We start from the raw sequence: 23,566 nt of genomic DNA on the forward strand, positions 1-23,566 counted from the left end.
ACCCGCGGCCCGGCCCGGCTTCCGGAAGGGGCGATGCCAGCGGTGGTCGTCGCCCGGGATTTAAAAGCCCTGCGCCCAGACCCCACTCCTAATGAAACAGTCTCTGGGAGGTGGGATGCGGGAAACAGCTTGTTTTAAAAGCTCTGCGAGGGATTCGTTTGTGATCCATTTTCCTAAAGGGATTAGTAACTAGGAGAGAGCCACAAGCAACATGGGATTTTAAAAGATCCCTTTCAAAAATAGAATTGTAAAAAATTAAAAATGAACGAAGGTAACAATACTTACTTTTTCATTAGCTTTTTGGGTTGTAATTTTGAACACTGGTTTCATGTGGCAAAAGTGCCGGCAATTAAACACCCAGCTGCACCAGGCTGAGGACGCAGTTCAGTGGCAGACTGATAACTTAGCTATGCACGAGGCCCTGGACTCAATCCCCAACATGGAAACACAAAAATCAAAATGCAAAAACCAACTGCACCCTGATACACGTTCACGAGTCAACAATCAAAGACTTTTATCTATTTATTTATTTTTGGTTTTTTGAGACAGGGTCTCACTATGCAGTTGAGACTGACCTGGAACTCACTATGTAGCCCAGGCTGGTCTCAAACTCACAGCGATCCTCCTGCCTCAGCCTCCTGGGATTACAGGTGTGTGCCACCACACCCGGCTAAGACTTTTAAATGCTGTATCAGAGGAAAGAACTTTGTTGTTCTTTCCGTGTGCTGTAAAAGGATGTGTCACTGAAACCAAAAAGCTAATCAAGTGAACTGAAATGTTCCCCAGATGAGGACCAAGTACACCACGCTTATTCCTTACCAAGTGCAAAGGATGACAAGTGTCAGTACTTCATACAACTAGATTTAATAAGTTATTACAGAAAAAAAAATCCAAACTACAAAGTTTAAGCAGTTGTAAGCAATAGCTGCATTGAGCTCCATATTTAGTCACAGTACTGTAGTTCCATACAAGCAGTGTTAGTCCAAGCCCCAAAGGCAGAAGCTGAGTAAAGGGTTACTAGCAAAAAAAACAATCTAAGAACACAGGTAATAAAAGATACAATACATTTAAAATTAGTTGTTAGTTGAAAAACAAATACAGAGATCTTAGCTGTGAACACTCTAAAAGTTATGCCCATTATTTTGACAGCAAAAATACAAATACCTAATACTTTATACCCCAATGGAACTACATTCAGAAAAAGAGTTGTCCTGTGTTATTAGCACCCAAGTTTTCTACTTGTTGCAATTAACATCCTCGTCTTACAAAATTTAAACATCCCTGAATCATAAACCCATCCTTGACCCATTGTGGGGTACAAAGTCAACAGCATTAATTATGAAATACTCTGTGGTAAGATGGAACACTACTGCAGCTGAGCTAGAGAAGTCTGGTTATTATAAAAGAAAAAAAGAACAGAAAGAAAGGTTAGCTGACATACCATACAAGCTAGTGAAAAAGCAACAGTCCACACAAATAAGCCAGTTTTAACAAAAGATACTTTTTTTCACTAATCTGTGACTAATCTTTCATTCAAACCTTGCAAGTAGAGATGTCACAATACTCAAATATTTAGGTAGGAGCTTTACCCAGTTAAATGCCATTGTTGCTAATATAATAGATAAAATGAAAACTAGCAGTTATTTGCTAATTGCATAAATGCAGGACATTCTGCATGAGCCCATGCCTCACTAACAAGCTATAAAACACAAGATATAGGCAGAAATCTAAGCATAATCTTTATACCACTAAACAAGAATTTTTCCAATTTCTTTTCTTCTGTTCCTAATCATTTATTTGTAGTTAATGTAAAATTCCAACAATAGTACCCAATTTGAGTTAAAATTTTACATCACAACTTGATCTAATCTATATATTATTTACAAAACTGAATACATAGAGCATACCCAGGAGCCATCTCTGGACTCAAGTTCCTCCGAGTTACTGATTAACCTCGCCTCCATGGCTATGGAGCTGGAAGAGGCCACCACTGACTAGTAGAAACACACCATCTGGCTAGAGCAAGTCATTGGATGTCCTGTTTACGCAACACCAGTTTTGCAGTTGTATGATCTTTCTGTGTTAATTTTAGGCGCCATTGCAGTGCCACACTGCCTGAACAGCACGGCTTCCAGGTGAGGCAGGGACTGGGAAAGAGCAGTAGGAGGGCAGACAGATCATGCATGGAGGGGCCCGATGTGTTGCCACAGTAAAAGGCGGCTGGGGCTGGGGGGGTAAGAGAGAGCAGGCAGGGGTGTGGAGGGAGATGCAACCTCACACACACACAGTGTCCATACAGTGGTGACATCCAGGTGTGTTTCCTCACTGCCACCAACCCACCCTTCCAGGGAAGGACCACCGTGTGACACTGTAGTTGGTCTGTGTTACCTAGAAGCTGGTGTCTTCTCAGCCACTTCCTTGGATTCACAGATGTCACCACTGTAGATGCATATAAAAGATTTGGGAGAGAAAGGCACCATCTCACACATGGACAGCAGGTGGTGGCAGATACACACACACACACACACACACACACACACACACGACAAAATGAAGTTAGAGGGGGAAAAGCAATGAAACATTCTGTTGACCTAGCTAGGTTTGAACCCCAGTGGTATTTCAGTAGGGTGACTTCTGTATCAGGGCCACAGATCTGGCTGCGTCTGGTGTTGTATAAACCCACTGTGACATCCCTAGAGAACTGTACTGTGACATCCCTAGTCTTACACTACACCACTGTAATAAAGGAAAAGGCTTGTCAAAATTTCACATGTTCTGCTCATTCTGTCATTTTATTACCCAATGATCCATTACATTTCCAGTCACTTTACATAACCAACCATTTTCATCGTTGTCACGCTATTGTAAACCACATCAGCAAGATAATACATAAAGCTTTGCATTTCAAAAAACTAGACACTTTAGTAACAATATTACAAAGGTTTTAGCTTCAAAAATAACTGAAAATGAAAAAAATAAACTTTTAAAGAATTAGCATCATAAAATTAATTTATTCCAAGAAAAATACAAAATAATATTATGACATTGACCAGATATGAAAGTCCCTCCCAGAAACAACTCTATTAATGATTGAGAAAGCACTCCTTAAAGAAAATACGAAATAAAATGAAAAATATGTAAATATGTTTAATTTTTTTCTTAGCAAAAAATCTTTCTAAAAATAACAATGAAAATTTGTCTCAGTACAAAGGCTACATTACTATTGAAAAAATACCAGCATGAAGAAAAGGTACATATCTGACAGTAGAAAAATGATTTCAGTGAATCACAATGTCTAAAGTTTGCAATGAAAATAAATCTGCAATAAAGATTTATGCCTTTTTTCTTTTCTTTTTTTTTTCTATTTTTTATACAAACAGTACAAACAGTATTGCACATAACAACAAATAGTCGAGGTTAGGTTATAGCCTTCAAAAAATCGACTAGTTCAAGTGTCACATCAAGGAAAGGCCACAACAGGACCTGTGTTACCCAGGGGCTTCCCAGTCAAGTTGCAGGTCAGAACACCTCTATGTTTTAAAAAATAATTTTTTTGAAGGACCCTCTCTTTTAATACATTAAGAACTTGGGGGCACATTTATTTACAAAACAAAAGGGAACATGTTATAATTTAATAAACTAAAAAAGTTCTCTTTAAAAAAATACAAACAGAAGAACTCTTTCACAATCCTGGTCAGTCGTGCACAATCAATGCTTGATTATAAATATACAAATTAAGGGAAAGTAGTTTCCACCATCTATTCATAACTTTCAGCACCAAATGGAGTTTATTTTTTGTAACCTATTCTTCATGACATTTTTTTTTTTTGCCTTCACTTCAGTCTTATGCTGTGCAGTCTTTCAGCTTTTTAAAAATCTCAGTGTTATTTTAGTACATGAAAGAGGGGTGCTTCTTCAAAAAGTTTTGCTTCTTTCACATAATTAGGTAGATTTCTGTAGGTTAGATATGATCTTTAATATTATAGTTATAAAGCTCTAACTTCTTCATTTTCAAAAAACACAAATAAGCATGAAAAAAATAAAGTTACCCATCTGTTAAATCATTTTCTTGCAGAATTAAATTAATATATATTTTCTGAATAAACTTACTTAGAAAATATCATTTTCTTTCCTATATTTCAAAATTGAGGTATTGCAAAAGATCATGTCAGTCAGAAAGCATGCCTTTTTCCTTAAAAACAAACAAACAAAAAAATCTTCAGCCAACTTTGAAAACTGTCTAGAATACAAAACGTAGTAGTGCATAACAAAATTTCTTGTACAGATAAAAAATTAAAAACAAAATCACAAACATATAAAACAAAACAAAACAAAACAAAATCACACCTGGGCTGGAAAAAAACAATTATTACCAACAAGCCCAGAGGTAACCTCATAAGGGGAGGATTCTAACAGCATTTTTAATTTAGTAAAAAACTACTTTGTTTTTCCTTTTCGAAAACAAACTATTATTTGAGAGCCAGTAACTGCAACTAAACACTGGAGGAAAAAGACAAAAAACAAAAAAACAAAACAAGCACTGCTAAATTAAGACAGTACACGGACATCACAGCACATAAAACACAGTGACTTAAAACCTATTCTGCAGTGTCATATCCAGTCAGATTGTCCCCAGAATTCCAAAACATAGGAAGAAGATTTAAAAAAAGATTTACGTAGTCTCGCAATCATTGTGTGTGTTTATTTATTACTATCTGCAGCCCAAGAGTGAATGCTAAAAAAATGTCCACGGTAGTATTAGCAGGGCTTAATTTTATTCAAGCTTTACAGGATAAATCCAGGGGATTAAGTAGTTAATTTCTCACCCAGACAACCAACTTTGCCCAGGCCATCTTATTTTGTACAGACATTTCTTTAGCATCACCGTTACACAACTTTTTAAAAGATGTGCCTAGTTTGTCAATCTGACAATTTATCTCTAGATACTGTATATATTTCTTAGTGTTTGTAAGCTAAGATGAGCTCTTTGGTTTTCGGGACAAGGTCTGAAACTACGCAAAATGGTGCAAGCACTAGGACATTGTAACGAAGAGCTCATGTTACTTAACTATATACCAGTTAGGAACTGTCAAGTTCATTAATGTCTGACACAGAGGCTTAAAACAGTTAAGTTTGATCACAGTTAGACATAATCACTTTACTATATAAAATAAATTGCACAATAGATAACAGAGCACCGCAAAGTACTTCATTTACCATCCACAAGTTTGCTTTAAGAATATCCTACACCTAGGTTTATATTGGTTGTAATATAGGTCCTTCTGTTCTAGGCTCTTCCTACTCAGAAGCGGTCCATTCATCAAGGCATGCCTTCCTCCATTCAATTACCAATTCTTTAATGAAAAAAAAAATCTTTCTTTAAAAAAATGAGTATTTTATAGCTTATATAGATTCTTAATTTGTGCATTGTGGGAAGGTTTTATACTAGACATTGGATATAAAATTTATTGCATGCAGCAACCTGATTAAGTAAACATGCAATCAGAAATAGTGACCTTCCATTGAAGCTTTCTAAAGTCTGTTCTGATTTCCTTTCGGCAGTTGACTCTATCCCTAAATCACAAAAGTGTGTTGTTGGGTTTTGTTTTTGTTTTTAATTGATACCTTAGCCTGAATAGAGTATTACGGTATTAATATACCATTTTAATAGCAGCAAAAGCTATTGCAGCATAAATTTACATAACACTAAAAGATCTAACCAAAATCCTCAGCAAAATAAAAATCAAACATGAAGGAAAAAAATAAAGATCCAGCTCATGAGGTATCCTTAAGAGTCAAAATACAGAGCAACTGAAGGCTTATTTTATTAAGGGTTATCCTTATTCTAAAAGACCCCAACTAACAATTGTTGAATTGTTGTGAAGTTTTTGCTACATCTGCCACCTACTCACGAGTATTACCTTTGGTAAGTCTTGTCCTAGGGGCAATTCTCTAAGTTTCTGAAAATAAGTGCATGCTCCAGTTTAAAAACAATCAGACAACAACACAATAACAAATAAAAGAATCACAGACATCAACCTGATGGCCGCTGATGAGAATGGCAGTCTATGTACTGTCACGAGTGACAAATCAGGTGTAAGAAATTAAGGTACCAAGCAGACAAACGTGTGAATCAAAGTGCAAATCAGTACCGTTTTCACTCTGCAATTTTGCATTATACTGGACACTGAGTTCAGTAATATGACTGTAAATGATAGTAATAATAAAAAGACCCATTTTCTTCTTTAAAAATCGAGAACGAATGCACAGATTTCCAGAACACTGTAAGCCCTGAGGCAGTGCCCTCTCTTTTCCCTCCTCGTTATCTACTCCAGTACTTGTGGCTGGGTCGGCCCGGCTCAGCTCCAGCGGAACGGGACGTGACGAGGGCGGTCGCCTCCCTCCTTCACCAGCGGCTTGTGGAACTCTCGCCCGGCGCGGGAGTGGATGCTCGCCCAGCAGTACTCGCAGTAATACTGCAGACAGGTGACGTTGGCACAGAAGAACGGGGCGAACTTCCCTCCACAGCGCGTGCCCTGGCACTCGTCACACATCTGATCATCCAGCACATATGGCTTCACTTCCACCTGGACCCAGGAGAAAGACGGGAAATGGATTAGCGATGCTTTGTCGTGTTTCTTCTTTTGAGGGTTTACAGCAGAGCTTCAGGGCCGGCCTCAGCCAGGCGCCACTCTGAACCCCACCAATGGGTTGTTGGGCAGAGCATGGAATTTGGAATCAGCTCCTTGATTTACTAGCTAAGAATTCGGGCAAATCCTTAGCTTCTCTCGGTGCCTGCTGGCTGTCCGGAAAGCGGGAATGACATTTATGTACACAGGCACCGACGTGGAAATGGGCACGTCCTGTCCACAGCAGAGGGCTCTGGGGCAGGTTTAGAGGGACAGTGAAGTGAAGCACATGAGCTGAATCCTGAGGCTGACCGGCATCTGACAAGGCAAAACAGAAGGAGACATTTCACGGAGGAGGACTCGTGAGGACGAGGGCCGGGAGCAGGGATCTGGAGAATGTTGTGGCTGGAGCCGCGTCTGGGGAAAGAGGCGCACTGCGGAGAAGAGGTTGCAAGGGGCTGCGGGAAAGGCTGCTGTGAGGCGAGGCATCCGAAAGACTGACGGCCAACACCTCCCAGACGCTCTTACCACAGTTTGCTCCCACAGCTCGTGAGCCTCAGAGAAGGCAGATCACCCACACTAATGTTTTTCGTCTTAAATGTTAGCTATGAGTGCGAAGATGAGAAGTCTCACCACGCCTCTCCCACACCTACCTCCGGGGCCTCCTGGGTCCAGCAACCCTGGGGATGGTAGAAGGGGTCGTTTTTTGTTTTTCTTCAGTACCTGGGATTAAACCCAAGGTCTCTGCACTTGAGCTATACTCCCCACCCACTTTTAATGCTTTAAATTTTGAAACAGGATTTTTCTAAGTTGTCCTGGCAGAGCTCCAATTCATGATTCTCCTGTCCTGGCCTCCCAGACTGCTAGGATTATAGGCATGGCTGTCGGTGAGCCAACTGCCTGACAATTGCCTCTAGATGCTGGCAGGGACTCTAGGAGGGTGGGAGTTGGCTCAGGAGGGACAGAGGGTGGGAAGCACAGGTAAAGAACATGAGCTCTGTTCCAGAGGTCTATCTGCCAGTCACCTCCCCAGGCTCATACCAGCTCGTGGCTACCCAGGAGGAAAATGCTTCGGTGCTCCTTCTTCCTCTTTTCCCTTCCTCAACCTGACAAGTTAGTGAGTGAGTGGGCTTCAGAAAAAAATCTTGCCAGGCATGGTGGTGCACTCCTGTAATCACAGCACTTGGGAAGCTGAGGAAGGAGGATCACTGAGAGTTTGAGGCCAGCCTGTGCTACATGGTGAGTTCAAGGCCAGCCTGAACTACAGATTGAGACCTGGTCTCAGAAAACAAAATCTTACATTCATGTCTGTATCACAATTGAAACTGGTGGCTCTGGAGTCAACATGCCTGGGTTCAAATCTAGGCCATATTAGCAGCTGTGCAGCCTCAGGCAAGTTACTAAGCTACTCTGAGTCTCTGTTTCCTCAACTCTTCACTGGGGGAAAAGATTTCCCACTCTCTGGGATCCATATATAGTAAATGAGTTAAGCCAGAAGGAGCATTAATTGGCACCTAGTGAGCGGTAACCATAGCTACTACTACTATTCCTCTCTAGGCCAGGTGATCACAGCTTAGGCCTGCATGTGTTCAGTATCACAGCCTCTATGCTGTCTACCAAGCTTGAGGTCTTCCCTGATTTAATTCTCCTACATAACTGTTGACATTTCCACAATCCATTTCTACAATGTTCCTCTCCTAATCAAAAGCCACTCTGAGCTGGGAGTGACGGTGCATGCCTATAACTCTGGGAAGCTGATGCAGGATGATCACAACATGACCCCAGCCTGAATAATTTAATGACTTAGCAAGAACCTGTCTCAAAATAAAAATAGAAAGGGTCAGGTATATAGCTTACTGCAAAGGCCCTGGGTTATTTGATCCCCAGTACCACACACACACACACACACACACACACACACACTGATTCTCCACTGCCCATAGAATTGAGTTAATAGACCCTTGTTAATGAATAATTTAATGACTTAGCAAGAACCTGTCTCAAAATAAAAATAGAAAGGGTCAGGTATATAGCTTACTGCAAAGGCCCTGGGTTATTTGATCCCCAGTACCACACACACACACACACACACACACACACACACACTGATTCTCCACTGCCCATAGAATTGAGTTGATAGAGGCCTTTGTTAAACAGCATGTTTCCTCACACCTATGACTCAAAAACAAGCCAGTCTTCATGATCCGTACAAGCTCTCTGCCAAAAACTCACCAGCTCAAACTCCAACTGGTTTCTATTTTGCACTTTCTTTTAACCTTAAATATTCTCTTTATACTTTCTTTAAGCCCACTCCCAAGTTTTATGCACCTAGTGGGGTCCAGATTTTCTTTACTTCCTTTTTTTTGGTACCAGGTATCGAATTCAGGACCTTATACTTGCCAGGCAGGCGTGGCGCTACTGAGCTACATCCCTGGCCCCAGATTTTCTTTTCTTTACTCATATAAAATGAATAATTTCAATGTGAACAATTCAGTTGCATGTCAACATTCCCAATAGTTTCAGAACATTTTCATTACCTCAAAAGGAAATCTTGTACCCACTGAGTAATTACTCCCCTCATCTCCCCTTCCCAGCCCCTGACAATGAATGACCAGTCTACCTCCTTCTTTTTCCATGTATTTACCTATTCTGCATATTTTCTATAAATGACATCATGAGACCTTTTATGTCTGCCCAAACTAATATGCCATTGTACACACACACACACATACACACACACTTTTTATCCACTCATTTGTTGATGGGACATTTGGGTTGTTTCCACTTTTTTGGCTGTTGTGAATGGTACGGCTGTGAAAGTGCATGCATATGTGTTTAAGTGCCTGTTATTGATGATTTGAGGTTGATATTAAGGGATGATTTGATTGGGTATATATATTCAATGTTTAACTTTTTGAGGAACTACCAAATTATTTTCCATAGGAGCTATACCATTTTACATTTCCACCCACAAAGTAGGAGAGATAAAATTGCCACATACTCACCAATATTTATTTTCCATTTAGTGATTATAACTATCCTGGTAGGGGTGAAGTGGCACTCACTGTAGTTTAGATTTGCATTTCCCTAATAATAAATGATGTTTAGCATCTAGCAAGTGCTTGTTGGCCATGTACTTATCTTGTTTGGAGAAATGTCTATTCAAATTCTTTGATGATCTTTAAAATTAGGTTGTCTTTTTGTTGTTAAATTATGAATATTTTCTATACTCTGGATTCTAGACCTTCATCAGACATATGATTTACAAATACAGGGTACCTTGGTTTACGAACTTCATTTGTTTTACAATTTTGGGGAAGATGGCTGCATTAGTATTTGTATGGGAAGATGACTGTGACCCATTTGTCACCTGATGTAAAGTTTGCAAACCGAAGCAAAATTTTGCTGAAGGCTTTTGTTTGTAAACTGAATTATTTGCAAACAGAAGTGTTTGTGAATTGAGGTATTCTTTATCTTTTCGTGTAGGTTGTATTCTCATTTTAAAAATAATATTCTTTGATAGAGCAAAATTTTCAATTTCAATTAAGTACAATTTATATGTTTTGCTTTTGCTGCTTCTTCTTTTGATGGCCTACCTACAATCCATTGTCAGATCCAGAGAGATGACTTTAAGCCTCTATTTTCTCCAGAGTATTATGGTTTTAGCTCCTCTATTTAGTTTGCTGATTTCTCCTAAGCTTTTACATACATAGTGGAAGGCAGGGGCCCAGCTTCATTCTTTTCCAGGTACACATCCATTTCCAGGTTTTTTGTTGTTGTGTTGAGACAGGATCTCACTATGTAGCCAAGGCTGGGCTTATTTGTGATCTTCCTGCCTCAGCCTCCTAGCTACTGGAATTACAGGCATGAACTACCATGCCTGGCCAGTATTTGAAGAGACTAATTTTTTGCCCCAGCTGGTCCTGATCACCTAGGCTCAAGCAACCCTGTGTCAGCCTCCTGAGTAGCTATGACTACAAGACTGCATTGCAATGTCCTGCAGGGAAGAGACTAGTTCAGTATGGGGAAATGAACACAGAGCCCTTGTACTAAGGTACATCCTAGCCCTTTTTTACTTTATATTTTGAGATAGTGTCTCTCTAAGTCTCTAAGTAGCTCAGGCTAGGCTTGAACTTGTGATCATCCTGCTTTAGCCTCCCAAAAAGCAGGAATTGAAGGCATGGGCCACCACACCCGGCTGGGAAGAGACTATTTGCTAGCCATTGAATGATCTTTGCAATCATGTTGAAAACCAGACAGAGGCCTAGGCTTCCAAAACGATTTCAATCCCTTCTCCTTCATCTTTCAAACTTGAATACTCCACAGCACTCATCTGGCATTTCCTAGGTATTGTCCTGCCTTGATCAGCATCTTGCCTTAGTTGTAAATGACGTGAGGCCAGATTCTTAGAGCAAGATGGGACAGCGGTACACTCAGGGACATGATCTACAGAAATTGGCAAACTCCAGGAGAAAAGGAGCTGCAGGCCCGTGAGAATGCATCTAATCTGCCTGTTCTCCCCTGCATTCTGCAGTGAAGACTGGGGTGGGGTGCTACTGGGAGAAGCAGGGCATACAGGACACGGGTGGTGCTTTTCCACCTCCAGACCATGAGCTGGAGACTGCTTTCCTTCTTCCGATAGGTAGACACGTATACCTCAGGTGTTCCAGTAACAGAAAGAACTAAGCCCCAAAAGCCTGGAAAAGGGGATCAGAGAGAAGATTTGCCTGAACAAATAGAACTCACACTCAGCAAAAGAAAGCTGCAGAAGGAATCAGGCAACAGCCATACATGAAACATGGAAATATGAAGCACTTGAAGGGATGTAAGACCAGCCCCAAAGAAACATTTCCATAATGTTAAAACAAAACAAAACAAATCCAAGCCAGATGTGGTGGTGCACACCTGAAATCATAGCACTATGGAAGGCTGAGGAAGGTAATTTAGTGACTTAGTGAGTCTTTGTCTCAAAAAAGAAATAAAAATGGGCCAGATATATAGCTCAGGGCAAAGGCCCTAGGTCACATCCCCAATAGCGCAAAAAATGGTTGTATGCCCCTCCCCATACACATGGTTTTTAAGAGTTAATTTTTTTGCAGAGGTAGCGGGGATCGAACTGGGCCCTGGTGCTTACAAGGCAGGCGGCAACACCACTGAGCTAAATCCCTGGCCCAAGAGTTAAAACTTTTAAACTGAGGTTAAAGTCATATAAAAATTAACCATTTCAGGGAATGGAGGTATATATAGCTCAGTAGTACAGCACATACTTAGCATACATGAAGCCCTAGGACTGATCCTGCGTGTCCCGCAAAAATCACATAAAAAGATGTTCATCTCTACAAGTAGTTAGGAAAGAGAAAATTAATACCATTTTATTCCCATCAGATTGGCAGACATTTAAAATAATTATAAGTAGTTTTGCAGAGGAGCCCAAGCCAAACGGGGAAAAAGGTCAGGGCCCCAGAAAAGGATGGCCACCCACGCTTGTGATTGTGCAGGCTATGGCAAAGCCTGTACAAACATTTCTCATTTCAAGGCACACCTGTGAACCCACACAGGTAAGAGGCCGCACCACTGTGACTGAAAGGCTGTGGCGGGACATTCACCCTTGGCCATTAACTGACCAGGCACCACACAGACACATGGGGCAGGCAGTACCTCTCCCAGTGCCAGAAGTGTGGCTAGGCAGTCTCCAGGCCGGACCACCTGGCCTTCCACAGGAAGAGGCTCTTTCAAATCCCACAGTGGACATGACCCGCACTGTCAGGAGAGAACTCAGTATTTTTTAAAACCTTTTACACAATTTCCCACAAGGGAAGGAGCCTGACTGGCAAGTACTACAATCATGGTCAAGTTCCTAGCCAGTTAGCTTGAGAGTCGACAACCAGGAGAAAGGAGAAAGCCAAAAGACACAAAAATCAAAAAACAGATGGGGTCTGTGGCTGGATCTTGTATCATTCCAATTCCAAATCCAACTTGAATATGCCCAGACTTGCAAAACGCCACGGGAGAGACTGAAAGTTTTAGATATCAGGGCGTAGATTAGATCCATGAGTTGGGGAGGATGTGAAGATGCAGATTTTGTTGAATTGTGTTTTAATGCAATATAAGTATAAAGATCACTTTGAATTCTCTTTGCCTTCTAAAAGCCATTAGTACGATATTAGGAGAAGAGGAAGAAATTCGGATAGAGACAATGCGTTTTAATGGCCTACGAGATGGTGCTTGGTGAGTCTTGGTTCTAAAGGTACCAAATGAGGAAGCCCAAGTTCTTCTCAAACTGCTCATACTTCTTTAGCACTTCTATGCAGACAGTTTTTGTTATGTGGTTTCAGATGTGCAATAATTTTGCAATGGTTTATTCCCAAGTATGCTTTAAACGGAATAAATGTATTTTTTCTATATAGTTCCTTGCCTTAATAAATATGTAATTGTAAATTTAAGCAAACTTCTATTTTGTATATTTGTAAACTACAAAAAGTAAAGAAATGAGAAAAAAGGTCCAGGGTTCAATCAGTCTCCAGTTTCCCTCTCCCCCCATACACCACTAAAAAAAAAAACAGCTGGCGAACAGGGAGAAGGGACTAGAGTTGAAATATCTTTGGCAAACCAAAGCAACTAAACTCTGTCCAACAGTTTATAAATCAATGGAGGAATAGAATAAATGAACTGAAGAATCTAAATACCTCAACTAAAGTGGCTTTGCTCTCTGATTTAAAGGATGAAGCAAATCATGCAGCACTACATTTGGATTTGGAGTGGACCAGTAGGAACATTTGGGTCACCAGGTTTTACAGTAACAGCGGCAGTACTAGTGCTCACAATTTTAGCTTTTAAACAAACTCTGGAACTGCCCCTGTCCCTGCCCTGTCTGTGTTTGGGGCGCCTCCAGCATTGGAGCTATACCCTCTACTAGTTCTGCCAATTCTACTTCCAGCCCAAATTTTGGATTGGGGAAACCTGAAATCACTTCTGCTGCTTCATTTCCATTTAAAAGCCCCACAGCCTCCAGTTTTGGATCGCCTGGACTTTCAAGATCTCCAACTTCAGGGGCAGCAGGCCCTTGGGGAGCTCCAGTGGCCCTGGCCTCTGGAAGTGGCCATTCTGTGGCTGGTTTTGGTGGTCCTGGCTCACATTCTCACACTGCTTTTTCTAAGCCATCTAATGATATTTTTGGAGCTGGCAGCACATCCACCTCTCTCCCAGTCTCCAGGGTGCTCATTACAGCAGATAACGTGTTATTCACACCCAAGGATCACCTGACAGCAGAAGGACTGGAACAATTTCAAGTCAATAAGTTTACTCTGGGAAAAATTCCATTAAAGCCCCCACCTATGGAGCTCCTAAATATCTGAAAGAACAATTTTATTTGGTTTTTGGGTTTTTTTTGGTACCGGGGATCGAACTCGGGTCCTTGCGCTTGCAAGGCAGGCGGTGGAACCATGAGCTAAAATCCCCGGCCCTAGAGCAATTTTAAATACAGAAAATAATAAAGAGACTGAGGGTCTTTTTTTTTGAGTGTTAGGGTTCAAGCTTGGTTCCTCAGACATGCTAGGCAAGCACTCCACTACTAAGCTATGTTCCCAGACTTGGGAATGACTTTCGAAATTGTCTTATGCAGTTCATGTAAAAGAATATAAATATGGATTTTTAAATTTAACTTTTTCTTGAGCATGACTACATAAAACATAACACAATAAAATCTCAACAAGATGGAAACATGTTGTACTGTAATTACAAATGGAACTGAAATAATTTGTAAGTACTGAAAAAAATAATTTTCTTACTCTATATCACTTTACCACTTCAGAGCTAAAAATGTGTGTACTAAATAATTTTCTCTCTACCAAAAAAAAAAATGCTTATTTTGAGGAGTTTGAAAATTGCATACTCAAGGTGAGAATTAAGTTTTAAATAAACCTATAATATTTTTATCTGAAAAAGTAATTATAAAGTCTTATCCTTTGCTGATAAAAATGTGAACTGGTACATTTTTGAAAAGCAAACTAGCAAATTCTTATAATTAAAAAAATATACAGTCAGACCTAGAAGTGTATCTTAACAACAAGAGCACTTGCCCAGCACGTGTAAAGGTTTGGATTAGACTACCAGCACTGCAAAACAAAACGAAACAAAAAAATGCTTCCATATGCTTTCACCCCAATAATCCCACTGTTGGTTACTGTTACTAGGGTAATCCCATTGCCTGGAAATAAAATCACCAACTTTGAGGATGCACGTAAAGTATATCTGTTTCAGTGGGCAGGGGATGTAGCTCAGCACAGCACAGCATCTGGTAAGTGCAAGGTCCCGAGTTTGATTCCCAGTACTTCCCCCCAAAGTGTATCTATTTCAGAACAGTCCATAGAAGAAAAAAGTAGAAATAACATAAATGTCTACTTAAATATGGTTTATATACCACACAGAATATCATGCAGCCATGAAAAAAGACAAGTAGGGCTCTACAGTTGATTGAAAGGATATCCATTACAGAGGGATGCTTTATGATCAAGTAGAGTGATGGATACAAGTACCTACTGCAAGTTGTAAAATGCCAAACAAATGAATGTAGGGTAGGTAATATATGTGTGCTCTGTTTGAAAAGGCAATGTGAATAAAATGACACTTTTTATGTATTCAGGCTTCCAGCTGAGCTTGGCAACAATGCTTATTGCTAAATGGGGATCTATTCACCATGAACTTTAGAAGATAAATCATAAAGACTTATCATGACAGCCTTGAAGCCAGAGAGAGAGAGAGTGATGCTCTATCTATCAGTTTCCTTAGGGAGTAAAACATTCCTCAGAAGTTACTTTTCCAGAGTCCAGATATTTTTCCTTTATGGTGATAAAACATCATGAATTTTGATGTTTTTTGATGAATGTGTTGCTAAAATGTGTTATTCATCCTGTCACATCTTAAACAGAGCCTTTATTCTAGGGTCAGGCAATACAGTGGCGATGGACAGTTTTCACTTTTGTCAACTCTTTTAAAATATGGCAGTGGGCTATAATTTTAATAATAATGATTTCTAATCCTTTTCATTTTCATTGGAAAGCAAGAAGATTAAGTTTACCAAAAGCTGGCAGATGACAGTGTCCAAATATGTAAAAGAGTATGTGTAATTTATTGATGCACTAGGAGCATTAAGGATAAGGAGTGCTGTTAGAGCGCCTTGGACAAGTGGCTGTAGAAGACAAAGGGAATAACAGCTGGATTTGGTGGTGCACGCCTGTACTACCAGCACTTGTGAGGCTGCGATCCCCGAGAGTTGGAGGCCAGCATGGGCCACACAGTGTGTTCAAGCCCAGCCTAAAGTACACAGTGAGACCCTGTCTCAAAAAAACTTTTAAGAGAAATAATATACTTAGAATGATACAGAAAAAAATAAAGTTATACTTTAACCAACTGGTATCAATGCTCCATTGTTGTTTCTAACAAGCTACTGAAAATGTCTGCAGTTATTTTAGTATCAGTCAATAAACTGACCTGCCAAAGTAAATTAAGACACTGACTAACTCTTGGTGGCAGAGAGGAGATACCATAGAGACCACAACCTATTTACAGGTGTAGGATTTTCTCTCCTTGAATGTGAAAGTTGTAGTAACAACGAGAGAGCTGCTAACCAAGGTCAGGTAAAGTTTGAATTATGTGCTAAAAGTCACATTAGGGATAGCTTAAGACCAGCCCTTGTTGCTGCCTGCCCTTTGGTAAGAAGAACCAGCCAAATAAGCAGAATACCTGCCCCTCCCAAGGTAGGCAAGGCATGCTTACAGATGGCTGGAAACCAAGTAGAAGCAAGGATTTCAAATAATGGAATCTGAGTAGATAGCCTGAAAAAAGAGGCCAAAGGATGAGTCATACTGTAATTTAATAGAAATAAATGTAAGACTTGGAACTGTCCCAAAAGTTGAGAGAGCACAAACACAAGGTCAAAGTGTAAGAAAGAGGTAGCCAAACAGTGGCACAGACAAGCTGAGCTTTAACTCAAAGATTCAGGAGGACAAGAAGGCTGACGGAAGGACAAATCAAATCTAAGTATTTGTGGCAGGCCTTCAGGAGGAAAAGAATGAACTAGAGATCACGAACAGACAGACAAGAACATGTGCAGAATTTCCCTCTATACTACAGGACAGAAACAAGGACACGGCACCTTGCTGCTTAAAAACACAGTACATCAAGGTCAAACAAGTGATGCTCTGAGAGAAGAGGGGTGAGAAGTAGGATGGGGGTGACTTAAACGGAAAACACCAGCTCTGAAGCTGTGTCCTGGCTTGAAGGGAAGGGCGCTCATAACAACCGGGGAAGGTGTTGTGAATTACTGGATACTAGAGCTTAAGTGAGTATTTTTTGTCTCTTTCCAGGCTTCCCACAGATCCAGGGCAAATGCTATGAGAGCTATGGCTGCGTCAGGTTTATCACCAGAGGCACACTGTTTAGATTAAAAGAAAGGAAAACCATGTCTCTCTCTGGGGGAAGAAACCTCAGCTGAGGCTTTTCACCCTGAGCACCACACTTTAAAAAGACACAACGTTAAAAAAACAAAAACAACAACAAAAGAAACAAAGCAAAACAAAAAAGACACGACATTGTCAGAGGACCTGAATCCCTTGGAGAAGCCTACACGATGCTACCGAAAGGAGGCTTCATTCTTAGAGACCTATGACACATGTGCAGCACTTCCAGGACTGAAAGAACAAACTCCAGCTTGAGGCTGCCCAGGGGACACTGTTCAGTGTGAGCTCAGCACATTATGCGTTTCAGAAACATTTTCTCAAATCACTCTCTGGAATGAGTTGTGTTGGTAATGAGCATAACTGGGCATTTACTTTTTTTGAAGTATTTAACTCAATAGCCTACTCAGAGAGAACAAACCCCAAAAGCAAGGTCTGGAAACAAAATTTCTTTTATTTTTTTTTGGATTTTTTGAGACAGACCTGGAACTCACTATGTAGCGCATGCTGGTCTCAAACCCACAGTGATCCTCCTGCCTCAGCCTCCTGAGTGCTGGGATTACAGGCATGCGCCACCACACCTGGCCAAAATTTCTAATAGCTAAGGTAATAGCACAGGGCCAAGTCTAGACACAGCTAAGCAGAGCTCACATGCCAGGACAAATAATAACCTCACACTGGGTAACCAGCGCACTGGATAAGAGGATTGAAAATATAGGACTCTATCAAGGTAAGAGAATTTCTGAAATGAAAGGTTAAAATGCTGCACTCTTAAAAAAAAAAAAAATCCAAACCAAGTTCATTTTTTTTAAGGAAGAGAGGTTTAATTTGGTTCACGCCAAGTTCAGTATTTTTCAAAATAAAATTTTGAAGTCTAGGAAAATCTGAAGGGATATTTCATCTCCAATAGGAATGGTGAATTACTCAACAGCTTCGTTTAAAGCGTTCATCTGGGACCCTCAGGGCTTAACATAATCCTATCTTAGAATCGGTACAAGCCAGTTTGAATTCACACATGGGTTTTGCGGGACCTTTAAAAAATTGGCTCAACTAAAACCGGAAACTCTGAGTCTTCTGAGTCGAATCAGACAGAAATCAGTAACAATGCATCGACTCATCTAGTTACTTACTTATTTCTTTCCAAGGTACTGGGGTTGAACTCAGGGCCCTGAGCACGCTAGGAAAGCACTGTACCACTAAGCTACATCTCCCATCTCAGTTTGTTGTTGTTGTTGTTTTTGAAATATACTACACAATAGCTACAAAACAAGCAGCACTGACTTGGCCCTGATAGCATCTAGGAGTCCATCTATCACCCACTAATTTGGAATGCTCCAAATTTGGGCAGGGAGGGTCGAAGGATCAAACACAGGACCTTGCGCTTGTGAGGCAGGCATGATGCACTGAGCTAAATCCTGGTGCTGATTTTTCTTTTTTTCTTTTTTTTTTTTTTTTTTTGCATCAGGATTGAACTCAGGACCTTGGTGCTAGCAAGGCAGGCATGGTGCTGCTGAGCTAAATCCCCGGCCCTGAGTGCTCCAAATTTTTAAACATCATGTGCTCGTGATATTCTCAGCCTGGGCTATCGTGCTTCTTCATGGTAACCCACCCTCATGCAATAGGACGTACTTGTATTTTATTTTGGTTTTTATTTTTTCCTTTCTTTTACTTGGCCCAAGCTTACTCTGCAGAGCTAGTCCCTCCCTTATCCTTACTTTAAATTTTTTCTACCTCAAATAAATGTGAAACTGTCACCTTAAAAAAAAATTCTCAGCCTGTGCCACAGAATACAACTAACATTCTCAGTACACAAGGTATCTTTCTACTTTCTAGGGCAGGTCCTACACCAGCCAACACTATTAAGAATGTCTAGGCATAAATGTTTAGTTTAAAAAAAAAATCCTACTGTTTCAGAAACAGATGACAAACTGGGACTAGTGGCACAATACCTGTAATCCCAGCACTCTGGGAGGCTGAGACAGGAGGATCACAAGTTTGAGCCCAGCCCATCCAGCCTATGCATCTTGGAGCCTATGGAAACACTGTCTAAAAATATAAAATAAGGGCTAGGGATGTGCTTCAGTGCAGAGGCTCTGGGTTCAATTCTCAGTAACACACACACACACACACACACACACACACACACAGAATATGTGCACGTCCAAAAGCGGGACTGAGGGAGATGACAGCAGGTGCCTAAGAAATTAAAGCAGCAACATGAAAATAGCTTTTCCTTAGCAACAAAATTATCCAATCTTCCAGCAGCAAATATACCACAAATTTGCTCAGTTTTAATAGTGACCTGGGTCAGATTTTTTTAAATGTGTAGCAGAAATGGTTTAGATTTTCTTTTTGCTTTACAAAAGGTGGGACTTAAAATTTTTCATATTCTGAGGTGTCGGGGAATGAAAGATTTAAAATTATTGTTGTCATTTTCCATAGTTCAACATGTGCTTATTGTTATATGGTGGGGTTCTGTGTCAAAACCTCCACTTATAGAATGAAGAGATTAAGCCAGCCATGGTGGTGCACACCTGTAATCCTAGCACTTGGGAGACCGAGATAGTACGATTGGCATGAGATGGAGGCCAGCCTGGGCTACATGATGAGTTCAAAGCCAGCCTGAACTACACAGTAAGATGCTGTCTCAAAACAAAACAAAACAAAACAAAAAAAGAACACAGATATTTGAGAATAAAATTTTTAGTGTTACACAGAAGGGCCCAGTGACAACACTTCACACAGTACACAGATTCACCTTCTAGTCTGTTTCCTCCTATTATGGTTTACATCTGGGGTGCTCCCCAAAAGCTTCATATGTTTGGAGGGTACCTGGATCATGGGGGCTTATCATGGATCATGGATCATGATCACTGGATCTTGGACAGCAATCTTCAGTAGATTAGACCACTGATGAGTTAACAGCTGACTTGCTGTTAGGAGGGAGGCTTGGTTAGAGGTGAGTCACTAGGGGCAGGACCTGGAAGGGTAAATCTCTCTCCTTGGCTCCTTCTTTCTCTCTCTGCTTCCTGGTCACCATGATGTGAGCAACTTTTCTCCACCAGACCCTTTTGCCATCCTCTTTCTACCTTTGAGCCAGCCAACTATGGACTGAAGTAAAAACTGTGAGACAAAATAAAACTCTCCTCCTCTAAGTTCAGTGCCTCCTTGTGACTATTTGACCATTGTTATGGCTTGTGTCTAGATGTCCCACCAAAGCCTCATGTGGTTATAGGTGGGACTTTTTCAGAGGTGGCTGCATCCAGAGTGTGTGATGCTGGGATTGATTCAAGGGCACTAGGATTAAAGATGTGAGTGCTACCTGCCCTGAGTAGTCTAGATAAGATACAAGGGAAAGAGCCGTGGTTGCCCCTTGTAGCTTTGCTACATTCTGTCCGCCATGAACTATTCTCCTCTGCAATGCCACCTTGCCTTAGACCATGCTGATTATGGACTGAAACCTCTACAAACTATGAGCTAAATAAACTTTTCCTCCTTTAATTTTCGGTGTTGGGTATTTTGTCTCAGCAATGACAAAAGTAATTAAGACAATCATGTAGTTTAGAAGCCGCTGAAAGTGATTTATGGGAGGAGTTTAGACAGGTTTGGAAATGCTAGCCAGAAAAGCCCCAGAATGCTGTAAGCCAGGCTTAATGGAAGACCAGAGTGCTGAAAGCAATACAGACAGTAAGGCCAGGTGCAGGAGGTTTCAGTTGGGAACAAAGACGCCATTGGCAGCTGGACCATGTGTATTATACTCAGGTAGAAATTTAACCCACCTCCTGAGACTTTGTGGGAGACTGAGATTAAAGGCAACAGACTAATCTAGTGGAGGAAATTTCAATGCAGCCCAACATTCAGACTGTTTCATGAGTACTGCTTGACGCTTTTAGTGAAATATAACTGAGAATCAGGAGCAAATGGCACAATTCAATGATTCACAAAAGGAAGCACCTGAAAAGTTGAGGGAAAGAAGAGTATGGGTGCTTAAAGACTGGCATTAAAGGCTGGGCCGGGGATTTACCTCAGTGGTTTTGCCATCTGCCTTGCAAGCATAAAGTCCTGAGTTCGATCCCTGGACCACTGCCTTACAAGTGCAAGGTCCCAATTTAAATCCCTGGTACCAAAACAAAACAACAAAAAATAAGCCAATAGGGCTGGGGATTTAGCTCAGTGGTGCTGTGTCTGCCTTGCAAGTCCAAGGTCCTGAGTTTGATCCCTGGTATTTGAAAAAAAAAAAAAAAAAGAGCCAATAATGTGCCACAAGACAATAGGAAACATGGCTTTACCAGTATCTCTGGAATCTGCAAGACTGTTCCTTTTGTAGGCTCAAAAGTACAAAACTGTAAAGCTTTCATTTAAAAAGAGAAAATCAGAGTACCCTACTCAAGAAAGGCCACCTAGGAAACTGATTTCCCTGAATTCCTTTTATACTGTTCAACCATCCAAGCACTCAGACGTCTCTACAGCCATGGTTGAAAGGTCTTGGTTACTGCTCCAGGTGGTGGCAGACCCTGGCATCGTCCATGTGGTGCCGGCTTCATGATCATGCAGAACGTAAGAACTGGGGGGTCAGGCAGGTTTCCACCCAGATTTAAGAAGGCAGTCTTAGTTCAATCCCTGGTATGGAAAAAAAAAAAAAAAAAAAAAAAAAAAAAAGAAAGAAAAAGAAAAAGAAGGCAGTCTTTGGGGCTGGGGATTTAGCTCAGCAGCACAGCACCTCCCTGGCAAGCACAAGGGCCTGAGTTTGATCTCTGCAGCCTGGGAGGCCAGGCAGTGTACCCCCCAGAAAAGGCAGTCAAGGAGGCTGTGAGAGTGAACCCCAAAGTATAGTGGAGACCCCAGGAAGTTGAGGAAGGCAGAAATGTGAAATGTTTGCCGAGGAAGCCATAAGCAGTGAGTGAGCAGAGCCACCCTAGGAGACCATGAGGGCTGCAGCCAGTGGTGCCGAGGGAACTGCTGCCCAATCGCTTTGGGGCTCGTATCTCACCACTACTGGTCTTGTGTACCAGATAGGGAGATAAAGGGTTTAACGTTTTCCCTGCTGGTCCATTCCTTCCTATCCCCATTTCTTCCATTGGATGGGAATGTTTACCCTGTGCCATTGTACGTCAGCAGTGTTGTTATTCGTACAGGGGCTCACAGGTAAGTTTGACCAAGCATCTCAAGAGGACTTTTCAGAAATGCTGGAACTGTTGAAGCTGTGATGACTCTTGATACACTAAATGCATTTTGTATAATGAGATAGACAGGATCCTGCAATGTAGTTCAAGCTGGCCTTGAACTCACTATGTAGCCCAGACTGGCCTTGAAATTGTAGCAATCCTCCTGCAGTGCTGTGATTACAAGCAAGGCATGCGTCACCACACCCAGCCATTTGTTTTTGAGACACGGTCTCTCTATGTAGTTCAGGCTGACCTTGAATTCACCACTGTGTGGCCCAGGCTGGCTTCAAACTCCAAATAGTCCTCCTGCTTCAGCCTCATGAGTGTTGGGATTACAGGCGTGTGCTACACCTGGCTGGACACTAGTCTTCTGGGGCCCAGAGGAGGAAGGTTATTTGTTAGATCTGGGATGTGCCCCAAAACTTCGTGTGTTTGGAGGGTGACTGGTTCATATTGCTATACTTATCAATGGATTCGTCCCTGATGAGCTCATGGCTGATTTACTGTTAGGCAGTGTGTCCTGGTTAGAGGCAGGTCACTGGGCGAGTGATCTACAAGAGTATATTTTCAGGGCCGGGGATTTAGCTCAGTGGTGCTGCCACCTGCCTTGCAAGCACAAGGTCCTGAGTTCGATCCCTGGTACCAAAAAATAAATAAAAGAGTATATCCTCTTCTCTGACCCCTCCCTTCCCTCTCTGCTTCCTGGCCACTGTGTTGTAAGCAGGTTTCCTCGAACCAACCCTTCCACCATGCCCTTCCTATCACGGAGCCAGGCAACTGTTGTCAAGTCATCAGATTCCTAACTCCTTTTTCTCCTGAGTGAGAAAATGATCTAAAAACCATGAAGGAAAACAAAACAAAACTCTCCTTTAATTAGAGGGTGTTGGGTACCGTGTCTTGATGATGGAGACACATCATAATTAAGACACCTTACATACTGTTTTGGAATGGGGCTAGAAGTACGGGTATAAATTAGACCCCAAGCAAGCACTGATAGCAGAAGAATGTATCATGTGGGTGAGAAAATGGTTACAAAATCTGTAAGCTGTGTAAATGTTATTGCATCACAAACCCCCGCCAAGATACACAAAAGCAGAGCACACTGGCTAGGTCATAACTAATAGACCTCAGTTTTTCCTACCCTAGGAGGGTTCTGGACCAGCATTTCCAAGTAAGTATAAGCACTCACCAAGAAACTACTGACTAATACCACCTGACTCCAAGTGGAAAGGTCCTCAATGTTCTGTTGTAACTTAGGAAAAAAATGGTGATAGTCTTTTACCTATTACTTTCTCATAAACCACCTCTATGCACAATT

The 23,566-nt window shown here is 41.3% G+C and overlaps 1 protein-coding gene and 1 pseudogene across 1 annotated transcript in view; one reads left to right on the forward strand and one right to left on the reverse strand.

The window, feature by feature from the left end:
• Window positions 1-6,215: 6,215 nt before the first annotated feature.
• Window positions 6,216-23,566, reverse strand: part of Cpeb3 (cytoplasmic polyadenylation element binding protein 3) — a 189,218-nt gene continuing 171,867 nt past the window's right edge. The window contains exon 16 of the mRNA XM_010632135.3: window positions 6,216-6,587. Coding sequence (XP_010630437.1) covers window positions 6,360-6,587 — 228 coding nt within the window. The 3' untranslated portion in view covers window positions 6,216-6,359. The remainder of the gene's footprint in view (window positions 6,588-23,566) is intronic.
• Window positions 6,820-13,984, forward strand: LOC117287066 (annotated as a pseudogene).

Source organism: Fukomys damarensis, unplaced genomic scaffold (genome assembly GCF_012274545.1).
Source record: "Fukomys damarensis isolate Sample0158 unplaced genomic scaffold, DMR_v1.0_HiC HiC_scaffold_20, whole genome shotgun sequence".
In the NCBI taxonomy this organism is placed as follows: Eukaryota; Metazoa; Chordata; class Mammalia; order Rodentia; family Bathyergidae; genus Fukomys; species Fukomys damarensis.